General features: G+C 36.9%; 1 protein-coding gene across 1 annotated transcript; it reads right to left on the reverse strand.

The window, feature by feature from the left end:
* Positions 1-8,427: 8,427 nt before the first annotated feature.
* LOC105973230 (mitogen-activated protein kinase kinase kinase 3) lies at positions 8,428-13,042 on the reverse strand. The gene is made up of 11 exons (XM_012998249.2): positions 12,375-13,042; positions 11,704-11,991; positions 11,095-11,182; positions 10,892-10,954; positions 10,633-10,793; positions 10,432-10,507; positions 10,230-10,289; positions 9,631-9,738; positions 9,292-9,528; positions 9,107-9,210; positions 8,428-9,001 (listed from the first exon to the last, which is right to left on the reverse strand). Exons 1-11 carry the CDS (start codon positions 12,710-12,712, stop codon positions 8,806-8,808), a joined length of 1,719 nt encoding a protein of 572 aa, XP_012853703.1. The 5' UTR covers positions 12,713-13,042; the 3' UTR covers positions 8,428-8,805.
* Positions 13,043-14,152: the final 1,110 nt, after the last annotated feature.

Below are 14,152 nucleotides of genomic sequence, written 5' to 3' on the forward strand. Positions count from 1 at the left end.
TTTTCCAATTATAAATGGCATGTACTTTTACTGTCTATGTTTGTGATGCGAATACAATTTTTTTTTTTTAGTAAATTCAAGTAATTTACAAGAGAAAGTAGGAGATGAGTGATTCGAACATTAGACTGTTACTCTATTAGTATGCGAATACAATGTTTGTTGGTGTTTTTTTTTTTTTTGGCTAATAGCAAACACACCCATAATTAGCTTACTTAATTAAAAAAAGAAAATAGTTAATTGCTTAAAACGTCCCTTGTTATCTCAAACTGAAAAAAAAAAAAAAAAAATCCTCGTTTTACAACAATTAGCAAGAACCTCCCTATGTTATTAATTTCTTTTGGTTAATGAAAAGACCAGTAGCCAACAATTTAGGTGCACTGAATAAAGCTTCACTCTTATATAATAGTTTGTAAGTTATACGAAAGACGTAAACCACACTAGACTAACTGTTTGGGCTAAATACCTAACACGCAAGTGCACGTATCGCAAACAAGTAGTAAAAGTGGACTCGTGAGAGTCGGATGTCGATTCCACAGGGAATACTCAAATTATCTAATCCTAAGTACCAAATTCTAACAATTATTATTTTTATTCAGCCTACGCAAGGTTGTCAAATCTAATCAACTAAATAATTAAACTAATATGAAAGCAAATAAATACGAGAAAATATCAATAAAACCCCTCAATTATGCAAGAATTGCTCACCCAAAACCCCTCAATTATGAAATATATGATTCATGATTATTTACCCGAGACACTAATTTACTCATAACCCGCTGTCGCGTGTATTATGAGTCTATTATTCATAAACGGTTCACTATATGTCTATGCAAACAAATTATGAATAAAACATTAACTAACAAGTCTCCTAAATGGCTACCTAAGGTGATATCTGTATGTCTACGACACCACATGTAATTGACACACTCATCCGGTGAAAACTACTCGAAGGCTCTTCTATTTACCGTCTAATTATCAAAATAGCTCTGTCGAGTCAATCCCAATAATCACAGATAAAGCACATAAATTGATCAAGTTCATGCACTAACAATCATAACAAGTAGAAGAAATAATCATAAAATCATAATTGCATAATTTCAAGAAAACGGGCTCACCATCCCTACATAGGGTTCCAAAAAAATCCTAGATTAAAAACTTAGCTACTCATGTTCTCTACGAAAAACATAATAAAAATATAAAAAGACATAGATTAAGAAAAGATAGATAAAAGAAGAATTGTGATGAAGATTTGTCATCTCCGTCTTCGATTCTTCGTTCTCTCGCTCCTCTCGCTCCAAGCTTGTGTCAAAGGTCCTTTAATTCGTGCTTGGTTTACCCTTAAATAGATGTCCCAACTTGGTAGATGATTCTAGGTTTCCTTGTGTGATTAAAGTCCAAAATTGTCTCCAGCGTGTTTTGGCGCGGCCGCGCGAAAATCAGTCAAAATCTCACACGGCCGCACGAGAATCGCCGAAACCTTCTGCCCAACTTCTGCAGTTGGCACGACCGTGCCAAAAATAGGCTAAATTTGGCACGGCCGCGCGGGCATTTTTTAGCCAATTTTCAGCATTTTTCTTTTCTTCCGTTTTTGCCCGTTTTCGACCTTTTTTGGCTCGTTTCGTCCTTGGAACTTCCAAATCGTCAAGTTGTACCTAAAATACAATAAACCACTCATTAAGCATCATTAAATCAATAAAAGTATACAAAAATCCTCGTAAGAAAGTATACATTGAGTGTAAAATATACACTCAACACAACCCCAAACTTGAACTTTTGCTTGTCCTCAAGCAAAAACTAGCAACTATCAAAGGGACACTTTCAACAAATTTCTCTCATCACATAGATTAATGGTCAACTTTCATTTTTTTCAGAACTTGCAATTATCATGACAATTCTCAAAAATTTACAAGCTCGTAATTCAAAGATACGTATTCACTCACCATTGCTAAAAACCACAAACCATGCTATCGCTTCAAGTATCCCATATTTGTACATTCAAAATGGAGAAAATTTACACTTACATGATAATATTCAACTCCAAAGATTCACCAAATTTCTTTACTCGGCTAGTATCAAATAATTGAGCTATTGGGATCATTGGGACTTTTTGGCTTTCAAATGTTGGGCTTTTGGTACAAGGTAGAAAATATGGGTAAAAGTGGCTACTATTCTCCTTTCATCTCACAATTAGTCACTAAGAGTTGCACTTGACGGAATTTTTAACTCTCGCTCTCGACTAGAGGTGTTTTCGCTAAGATTTAGCTTTTGGAATTATTGCTTCACCTCGAAGGACTTATAACCTAACTCGATTTTGTTAAGAGTTCAAAAGTCTCCACTTTTGCTCTTAACATGATGGTTCGAGTATTTACTTCAGAATCCATCTCAAGTCCTTTCTTCCCCTTCTATCTCACTTTCTTTTTCTTCTTCTTTTATTTATTTTTTATTTATTTTTTTATTTTTTTGAGGAAGAAGAAAAACGTAGCAAATTTTTTTTTCAACCGAACTCCACGGGAAAATTTATCAAGAAATCACCATATAATCTACCCACTTTATTTCGGCTAAAAGAAAGAACACCTTTTCTCCAATGCTCAATCAAGGTTCGAATGATAAAAATTTAAAGGTAGGCTTGAAAGGCTCAAACGGTTCAAAGATGGCGCAAATCACTTCCCAAACTGCTCAACAATTTAATATTTCACTTTGTAAATTCATAAGGCAAGTTCTAAAACCGAATAGCATATGATATAGCATAAATTAATTCCACGTTTTAAAACACAAAACTTTCAACCAAAGAAAGGCATAATTCGTGATTCCTAACAATGACTCCTTCCTACGACACTTTGAATCAAAAGCTCACCAAAACTCAATCACAATCAAGATAAAGCAAGCAATTTCAGCATTAAACATCAACCATCTTTCATCATCATGATTCATCGAAGCATTTATCTCAACACAATTTTTTTTTTCTTTTTTCGAAAGCAATAAATAAACCAAAACAACTAAACATAAAAAAGAATTTCTAAGGCATGCAACTAAAAAATTAAAACACATAAAAGCAAGTAATTATCCACCCCCAAACTTAAAATTTACATTGCCCTCAATGTAATTAGCACGAAGTTCAAGGATAGAAAACACCTGACTAGTCGACATGGCCATCTCTGAGCTGTTGAAATTTTCGCCTTCTATTGTGCTTCTATCCATCTGGGACGGCCGTGTCAGTTTTTGAACTGTTTTCCGCACGGCCGTGCGAATTGCCAAAATTGGGCAGTAGCTTCCCAGATTTTCCGGACGGCCATATGATCTTTTGCCTTGTTTTGGGACGGCCGTATGAGCTCCAGAGCTGCAATTTTTTGTCGTAAAAATTAAAACATGTTTAAATTGTTAGCTGACATGCTTATAAAATAAATAAATTAAATAAAACAAGAAAAATAAATAAATAAAACAAAAATCTCGGGTTGCCTCCCGAGAAGCGCTAAGTTTACAGTCTTCAGCCAGACTTTGTTCCTGCTCCTCAATTCCTTAGCTTTTGAACCCATCTCCTTACTTTCTTTTGGAGAAAGTCTTGAATAAATGGGTTGATCCGATTTTTCTTTCGACTGGTTCGCTTAGGAATGCCCTTAAATTTATTATTCTTGATGTCACGAGGCTTGCCAACATCGTCTTTTATCACGGTGTTTTGAGTAGGTGTTGTAACCAACTCAACCTTTTTCTTTTGTTCTCCTACATGCACATTAGTATCCACAAAAAAAATTAAATAATGTAATTTAACAGGAAAAAATTTAGAATTACTTACCTCATCGAGAAGATAACATCCATTAGCCGTAGTAGGCTTTTCATCCACCCAGTACACCTTGAAGATCACTGTTTCTTCCCCCATACTCATTCTTAACTCTCTCTTTCCTACATCTATAATTGACCTACCGGTTGCTAAGAAGGGGCGTCCTAAGATAAGGGGGATATTTTCATCTTCCTCTATGTCTAGTACTAGAAAATCGGCCGGGAGTATAAACTTATCTACCTTAACCAATACATCCTCCACTATACCTAAAGGGTGAGTAAAAGATCTATCGGCTAGCTGCAAGGTAACGGAAGTGGGCTTAATTTCTCCTAAATTCAATTTCTCATAAATTGATAAAGGCATTAAATTTACGCTCGCCCCTTGATCACACAACGCCCGCCCAAAATACCTAGTACCTATTGTGCATGGAATGGTACAACTGCTCGGATCTCTAAGCTTCGGTGGAATTTTATTTGCAAGGATAACACTACTTTGCTCATTGAGATCTATGATTGCTGCACACTCCGGAAGCCTCATCTTCTTCGATACAAGTTCCTTTATAAACTTAACCCAATTCGGCATATGCTTAAGTGCCTCAACAAAAAGAATATTAACATGCAACTTTTTAAGATAATTCAAAAATAATTGAAATTGCATATCAAGCTTAGAGTTTTGAAAACGTTGAGGGAAAGGTTCCTTGGGAGTAGGTTCACTTACTGTGATTTTTGTGTTGCTTGGCCCTACCTCGGTTTTTTCCTTGGGCTCCTCTGCAATAGGCGGTGGTGCTACGGACTTTTTAGGACCTTCCTCTAATTGCCTCCCATTTCGCAAACTTACTGCATTGTACTGCTCGATGTTGCTCTTTCGAGGATCTTCCGTATTTGACGGCAGTGCTCCTGATGGCCTCGCGTTTAGATGGGTTGCAAGTTGACCCATCTGTGTTTACAAATTTTGTATGGAGGCTTGAGTGGATGTCATAAATTGATCTAAGATGTTCGCGAGATCTCCACCTTGAGGTGGTGCTTGCCTTTGTCCTTGCTGATTTCCTCCCATCCAAAGTTGGGGTGATCTTTCCATCCCGGATTGTACGTGTTGGAGTACGGGTTCCTCTGTTATCGATTGGTATCATTCATGTAATATAGAGACTCCGTTTCCTATAAGCTCTGGTCGGGACTTTGGACTGCGTGGACTTGCTGAGTCTGCAAAGCTGCTACTTGCTTCGATAGCTTCTCTAACTGGGCCGTGATTGCAGTGACCCCGTCTAACTCCAAAATTCCTCCCGTTTTAGCGGCTCCGCTATTTGACCGATCCGATGCCCTCATGTATTTATTCCTAGCGATTCGCTCCAAAAGTTCGTATGCTTCATCGTAGGTCAAACTCATGAACATTCCTCCAGCTACAGAGTCGAGCACGGTCCTCGAGTTGTCTTGCAATCCATCGTAAAATATTTGCAGTTGGCGCCACTCTTGAAGTCCGTGATTCGGGCACCTCCTTATCAACTGTTTGAACCGCTCCCACGTCTCGAATAATGCTTCACCGGATTCTTGTATGAAGTTTTGTATTTCTCTCCGGATTCTCTCAGTTTTTGTTGGGGAGTTGTATGTGTTCATGAAGAGTTGTGCTAGCTGGGGCCAAGAAGAGATGGAATGTGGTGCACGAGTTTGTAACCATTCTCGGGCTGCACCTTGTAAAGAGTGCTTGAACAGGCGGAGTTGAAGTGCTTCGGGTGATACTCTGTTCATCTTGTGCGAATCACACGTTTTGAGAAAATTAACCAAGCGGAGATGCGGATCTTCATGAGCTAACCCGCTGAATAACCCATTGTTTTGGAGCATCGTAAGGAGTCCCGCTCGAATTTCAAAATTGTTGGCTTCAATTGGGGGCTGTTGGATACTTGATTGTAACCCATTGAGTGTCGGAACAGTGTACTCATGCAATGCTCGTTGACGAGGTGGTGGATTAATGAGCTGAAGTTGCTCTTGCTCGTTGACGATAATTCCTGCTGCATTCGGTAGACGCCCTTGGTCATCTCCCCTACGATTATTCTCTTCTTCCATTGTCGCATAAAAAGCACCTAAAACAAATAAAATAATTAAATAAAATAAATAAAACGGCTGAAGTAAGAAAAATTACTCAAATTTAATATTAGGATAAATAGATAATTTAGCCGTATTCCCCGGCAACGGCGCCAAAAACTTGTTGGGGCTAAATACCTAACACGCAAGTGCACGTATCGCAAACAAGTAGTAAAAGTGGACTCGTGAGAGTCGGATGTCGATCCCATAGGGAATACTCAAATTATCTAATCCTAAGTACCAAATTCTAACAATTATGATTTTTATTCAGCCTACTCAAGGTTGTCAAATATAATCAACTAAATAATTAAACTAATTATGAAAGCAAATAAATACGAGAAAATATCCATAAAAACGGACCTAGCATTTTATCTTCCCCCTATGCAAGAGTTGCTCACCCAAAACCCCTCAATTATGAAATATATGATTCATGATTATTAACCCGAGACACTAATTTACTCATAACCCGCTGTCGCATGTATTATGAGTCTATTATTCATAAACGGTTCACTATATGTCTATGCAAACAAATTATGAATAAAACATTAACTAACAAGTCTCCTAAATGGCTACCTAAGGTGATATATGTATGTCTACGACACCACATGCAATTGACACACTCATCCGGTGAAAACTACTCGAAGGCTCTTCTACTTACCGTCTAATTATCAAAATTGCCCTGTCGAGTCAATCCCAATAATCACAGATAAAGCACATACATTGATCAAGTTCATGCACTAACAATCATAACAAGTAGAAGAAATAATCATAAAATCATAATTGCATAATCTCAAGAAAACGGGTTCACCATCCCTACATAGGGTTCCAACAAAATCCTAGATTAAAAACTTAGCTACTCATGTTCTCTACGAAAAAGCATAATAAAAATATAAAAAGACGTAGATTAAGAAAAGATAGATAAAAGAAGAATTGTGATGAAGATTTGTCAATTCTCCGTCTTCGATTCGTCGTTCTCTCGCTCCAAGCTTGTGTCAAAGGTCCTTTAATTCGTGCTTGGTTTGCCCTTAAATAGATGTCCCAACTTGGTAGATGATTCTAGGTTTCCTTGTGTGATTAAAGTCCAAAATTGTCTCCAGCGTGTTTTGGCACGACCGCGCGAAAATCAGTCAAAATCTCACACGGCCGCACGAGAATCGCCGAAACCTTCTGCCCAACTTCTGCAGTTGGCACGGCCGTGCCAAAAATAGGCTAAATTTGGCACGGCCGCGCGGGCATTTTTCAGCCAATTTTCAGCATTTTTGTTTTCTTCCGTTTTTGCCCGTTTTTGACCTTTTTTGGCTCGTTTCGTCCTTGGAACTTCCAAATCGTCAAGTTGTACCTAAAATACAATAAACCACTCATTAAGCATCATTAAATCAATAAAAGTATACAAAAATCCTCGTAAGAAAGTATACATTGAGTGTAAAATATACACTCAACACTAACCATGTGTGACAATCTCGATCTAATAACTGTTGGCAAGGATATTCAAACTTAGGGTAATTAACACAGTCTTACTTACTCCAACAAGTCATCCATTGCGGGACAACCCCCAATGTTATGATTTAGAAAACAAACCACCCATTTTTTGGGAATTGGATGTTGTCTTAAATGAAATGACTATACAAACCCTAATAAATATTTAATAATATTTCAGTTATAGACAAACAAAATGGAAATTATATATTTTAAAAAGTCAAAAACTATGGTGTTTTAGAGCAAATAATATTTTTTTAAAAAGGACTTTCACCCAACTTTTTAGTTAAAATCTTATATAATCAGTAAAAATAGCTTAGAAGTTCATTATCCAAACACTTTAAAAATTAAATATAAAAATAAGACGTAACAATTTATCAGCTCATAAAACAACTTATCAGACGTAACCGGTTATCACTTGCTTAAAATTAACTTAGCCAAATGAGTCCTTAATCGTCAAAACCATTGTTGCTAAAATCCATGGCCTCATTATACTAAACGATATGTTATACTCATATGATAAATCCAACACTATTAAATAATTTTCCGGGCTGAAACTATCTGGCTGCTTCCGGCCTTCCAAAAATTTCCGGCTCAAATTCGGGTGACTCAAACCCTTGTTGCCGAACAACTAGCTGGTATCTCGCCGGAAACTAAATTATTGTAGAAATTTAGGGCTGATAAAACCGTCATCGATCCGATTTGTTCTGGAATTGAACCGGTTATCCTGTCGCTGACAGATCCAAATCAGCCATCATGGAAAACGTGCCGATCGAACTAGGTATCGAATCAATGAGTTTGTTTCCCCTCAGTATTGCCCGGTTCAGCATTTCATGCTTCCCTATGTCTGACGGCATTTTGCGGGTGATATAGTCCCAGTCGGTGACGATGAGGGTAGTGTGGTGATCGAGCAGGCAAAGGGAGTTGGGAGATTAACCCGATCCAATCACCCAGCCAGTCGAGCTTTTCGTTTCCCAGGTCCGGACCGAACATGTCGTTGCCGGCCAGGAGGACAATGACAGTGACACGTAGGGGGCAAATCTCACGTGCACGTGTTGTAATATTCCGGTCAAAATTGTCGAAATATTGGTTTTCACTCTATTTAATAATATAAAGATAGCATATATATCTGATGGATTATCAAATTGCATGGGGATTCACCATGTTCTAAATCAGCAAATCATTCCAAAAGAGAAGGCTTGCAACTAATGGTAATCATTCCCATCTATAATATATCCCACACAACACCTCTGGAGTCTGGTCTATTTACATGCACATTATACACGATAAAACTATATATCCACCGGACGTAACAATATTCTGTTTCACCGTAATACTTACTGTCCAGCCAATGCGACGACCCTCAGATCTTCGTACTTCGAGGAAGCAATCAACTCTAGTTTGTTCAACTGCGGTTAAATCGTACTCGCAAGGGGTTCAAACTTCAAAAATTTCAAAACAAAATTAGGAAGGGAACGTCTATAGCATGGTTCTTGTAGGGTTTCTTAAGTGGGGCTTTATTAGTGGAGATATCGAGAGATCGGTATATTTATTATTACAAGTACTATATGAATTCGGGTTTGGTGGAGAAAGGAAAAAGCTCTTGTATCTATCCTGTCGTAGCGGGCTCGAGGAGGGCGATACAGGCAATGACGTTATTGCCCTTGTGTTATCCCTGTAAATAATTAAGAAGCAAAAGTGTTAGTAAATCCTCGTTGTGCTTAAGCCGATGCACGAATAGTATTTGAAAAAAAAAATAGTGGGTGGTGGTGGTATGTACCTGCGGCTAATTAAGGTCCTAATTGGTAATATTAATCTTGCAGCATCGTCTCTGTCGGAAGGGGTGTTGTTTGTTCTACTGCTCGAGTGCATCTCCAAAGCCGTCTGTGTGTAATGAAACATATCAGTTAAGACTAAGATGCATAGGATTAAGGATTCGATTAAATATAAAGAAAAAGAAAATACCGAAGTGCGATTTCCATCAAAGGCACGGGGAAACGCTTCTCTTGTAATATTGACATTGGTTGTTCGTGGCGTCGTTTGATTTCTAACGAAAGGGTGCCCGAGTAGTTGGGATGCGGTGGGCCGTGCCGACGGTTCCCTCTGCAAACATAGCCTTATAAAACTTTTTGCATCGGCAGATAAGTGATCCGGAATCTCCGGAGCATCTCTACTATTCCCAATTTTAAAAATCGCAGCAACCTACTTAATTAAAAAAAAAAGAAAAAAATATATTTTAATATTACAGCTTCGCTTCAACCAAAAAATTGACATCAATTAAATGTATTGAAAGGTCTAAATTACCCCTTCGTATTGGCTCCAAGGCGGTTTAGACGTTGCCATTTCAAGAACTGTGCAACCCAAGCTCCATATATCCACAGGAAGACTGTATCCATTTGTATTCATTACAACCTGAGGGAAAAATAGGATACAATGTAATTATCGGGAAAGATATGTCAAAGAGTTTATTGCATTAAGTAACCTTGTATTATTTCGAATCGCTAAAAAAACTCCCCGTGTTATTAATATTAGGAAACACGCCCTTAAATACAGCTCCTTCGACCATACACCAGGTGATAAACACCGGGTGGGTCTTCTGCTGCCACGTGTCATTTTTTGTATTTTTCTAAAACCCCTACATGTTAACCCAAGTGGGGGAATATTATATAAAATACAAAAAATATTCACGTGGCAACAGAAGACCCACCTGGTGTTTATCACCGGGTGTACAGTCGAAGAAGTCCCTAAATATGAAGTTTTATGGGGTAGTTTGTCAAAAAAAAATGAATAATAGGGAGGTTTTTGGTAATATTAATAAAGCGAGGAGTTTTTATTAATTAGAGTAAACACGAGGGTGTTTAATGCAATAAACCCCATATGTTAATGTAGAAAGAAATTGAGACCTCAGGTGCCATCCAGTACGGGCTTCCTTTGAAGGACAGCATTGAAGAACACGATGCTATCTGTATAAAAAAAAAACATCGAAAACGGTCAGTAATTTAATTTTCGGTTTGTTGCAAACATCAATTTTTTTTTTCTGTTTCTTATCATGATTGAGTATTAACAAATTGAATTTAATTTGGGGCGTAAGATAATAATACGTACATGTTTCGCCATGCCGAAATCAGCAAGTTTTACTTCACCATTCGGATCTACTAAAATGTTTGCTCCTTTGATATCTCTACACAGAACATAATTTAAAAAAAAATACATATATTAATTAATAATTAAAAAATTTTCTAAAAAGCGATCTTACAGCACACGAATATAAATGTATAAATAATAAAGAAAAAAGACGAGAGGTACCTATGCACTGTATTGCGTCCGTGCAAGTAAGCAAGACCGTGTAGAATCTGACGAGTGTAATTCTGTATAACAGGTTCCGTAAAGGCCCCATATTCTTGCAGTAATTTATTAATGGAACCTCCGGAAACATACTCCAAAAAAACCGATAGCCTTTCTTCGCTCTGCAAAAAAGACAAATCGTATTTACAAAGAAATCCGATAGAAATGTTTAAGAAAGAAATGTCTATAATATTAAATTGTAATTAATTGACTAGTATACCAGGTCACTTCCATAGTATTGGACGATATTCGCATGTGAAAGCTGGCTTAGCAAGGATATCTCCTGATAAAATAATTAAAAATGTCACCAAAGATAAATAGCACCACCCCATTAAAATCTTCGTAATACATTAAACTAATAATTAAAAAAAATAATAAAAATGAATATTCATCTTGAGTAGGCAATATTGTATTGGGAAATACCTGGTTGAGTTGCTTTAAACATTCTTTCGATGATTGATCATCTGTAACAACTTTAACTTCTTTAATTGCACACATTTGCCCGTTCTCACTGCCATTAACAAATTAAACGAGATTATATATATAAATCGAATTACATAATTTTTATGTAAAAATAATTAAAAGGAGGTGGGTGGCTGTAATTACCCAAACAGGAGGGGGTTTTCGTAATTTGCCATATATATAGACAATGGGATGCCAAAACAGAAATTTCAAGTACTATTTATAGCAAATTCACCAAATTATACAAATAGTAACGGTACGGAATAACACAAGCAAGAAATTAAACTAACATGAATTGAAACAGGGTGACCTCGAGAAAGATTAGCTTACGCACTAACAATTTATGATTAGATGTTACATTCTCCATCTCTATTACACAAATTGTTAAAATGGATTTACGGAAGTGTTTAAATATTTATGTAAGTTCTTTTACTTCACGATCATCTTTCCGAAACAATTACATTAAAACTAAAGGCGGACTCACAAGAACAACTCTATATGTTATAATTCATTTAAACAAGGAGAACAACTATGAATTATGTGTATCCATAAATCACCGAATTATATTACCTATTAAAACCGAGGTAAACTTGACCAAATGTGCCTCTTCCAAGAAGCCTCCCTTTTCTCCATTTCGAAGAATTGCTAACCGAGCCTTCGTTTATTACAGGGCTTCTTAGGGTTGGTAATGTGGAAGGGCTAATCGGAGAACCGGGTGGAAGGGGCAGTCTATGACCCTCGGTTTTGCCGTCTGGAGATTCCAAATTAACACCATTAATCCGTGCGTGAAGAGGTGACGTGGCAGTTGGTATTGTACACCTCGAACCTCGAACAGGGCTTCGTGGCGACGGACTTAATCTGTTACATAAATATTAGTTTATACCAAGTTTAAGAGACAAAATCAACTAACTAATTAGTAATTACGGACACATTAAACCTCTATAAATTAATAGAGTCGGGACTAGGGAAATTCTATTAATTTAGCGAATTATTAATTATCGAGTTAATAATTTCACATGTTTTCACCGAGCACCGAGTCAGAATCAGAACGGAGAGAAACTATTAAATTTATCGAGGTTATTAAATTTATCGAGGCTCTGCTGTAATCAAATCAAATCAAATCAAATCAAAACCAGATAATAAATAGTACAGCAAGTTAAGATAAACCCAAATTAAGATAAAATTATCTTTCAAATCAGAAAACCTAATTGCCAAAAAAAAGAAAAGGAAAAAAACCCAACCTAGAAGCAGTATGATCGACTGGGGCATGGGTATGATCATCGGAAGACCCGGAAGAGCTGACACTGGAAACGGAGCCCGACCCGGATCCATTTGATGGATCCGAAGGCCTGGGCAAAGGGTGGGCTCTATCGAACGAGGACGCAGAATCGAACCCGGAAAACCCGGATGGAGAAAAATCACGGCTGTTTCTGGGAGAATTTCTTGATTGTAGAACCTCGTCAAAGCTCTTGGATTTAATCTCAATTAGTTTCTCTCTCTTCTTTTCATGCTTCACTGATGATGAACAATTGTCCGACTCTTTGCTCCGCCCAGATTTCTTACCCCACCAAGCTGGCATTTTATTAATTAATATAAAATAAGAATTGATCAGAGAAAGAATTTGAGGAAGGGAAGAAAGAGTGGAAATGGGTTGAAGAAGAGAAGACCCCCCAATATTTGTAATTCTAGTAAGTCAATACAAGTGGAATTTTTGTTTGAATTTTGTCTGGACAGAGAGAAGAGAGAGAAAGAGAGAGAGAGAGAGAGAGAGAGAGAGAAGCACAGTGATGAACAGATAAGCCAGTTGGGGGGGACGGCAGCCGGTGGCCGGTGGTTGGATTAAACTAGCTGGGTGACGTGGCGCCTACTTTGAGGGACTAAAATACTATAGTATTATGCAGACATATATAATAAATAATACAGACACTTGTGCGTATGTGTGGGTGTGTGTTTACGTGTGTGCCCAGTGTCAGTAAATGCATGCACTGGGTTTGGGGGAAAACTGAAAACGATGTGCTACTGCCCTACTCGGCTGCTCCTACTTTTTTCACCCCATACATTTCACACGTGTTAAATTGGAGCTTTTTGTATTTACATTTACTATCTATGTGAAAATTGCACATGCGCTTTATACCTTGTTATAAGCAGTGTTCTAAAAATCGGCCGAGGCGGCCGATTAATCGGTCTCCGAGGCGGAGGTGGTCCAAAACCTTTATGATTTTAGTGTAAATGTTTGAAAAATTGGTTTTTGACCTCTGAGGCGGTTTTAGGCGGTCTGAGGCGGTCCGAGGCGGTCAAACCTTTAAGGCGGGTCAAACTCGGTGGCAAAAATCGGTAAAAAATCGTTTTTTTTTTTTTTTTTTTTTATAATTCAAAATAAAAGTTGAGACTTTAATAAAAGAAAATATGAGTTTATGCCTTATTTTGTTTATGTTAATTGTTATTGTTAAAGAACTAATGATGTATGCCAGAAATGTTCAAGAATAAATGTAAATTCAAAAAAAAATGTTTTTTTATTTATATTTTATAAGGATATTTATGTATTATGATCTTATAATTATTAAACTTTTATTATGTTATTAAAAATATATACATGATGGAAATATAACTATGTTTAAATATCTTTTTATATATGTTTCGAGTATTTATAAATAATATTTAGAGATATATTATATTAAATTTTAAAAATCGATTTATTTCCGATTTATTACCGATTAATCACCGCCGCACCGATTAATCATGAATCGGTGCCTGACCGACTCGGACCCGATTACCGCTTTTTACAACCTTGGTTATAAGTAAATTAGCAAACACTCCCGCAGGTTTTGCGATTTTCTTCATTTTTGTTGCCTGGAATGACAGAATTGCCTTAGCAGCTTTTTTTTTTTTTTTTTTTTTTTTTTTAAATAAGTTTCTTTTTAAAGAATGAAATACATAATATTTACAAAATATTATGTTTTTTTTTTTGGAAAATTACAATTCAATCCCCTGACTTATTTGATTAAGTTTTTCAAGACTT

This window comes from Erythranthe guttata, chromosome 8, assembly GCF_056151865.1.
Source record: "Erythranthe guttata isolate IM_541 chromosome 8, IM_541, whole genome shotgun sequence".
Taxonomy (NCBI): domain Eukaryota; kingdom Viridiplantae; phylum Streptophyta; class Magnoliopsida; order Lamiales; family Phrymaceae; genus Erythranthe; species Erythranthe guttata.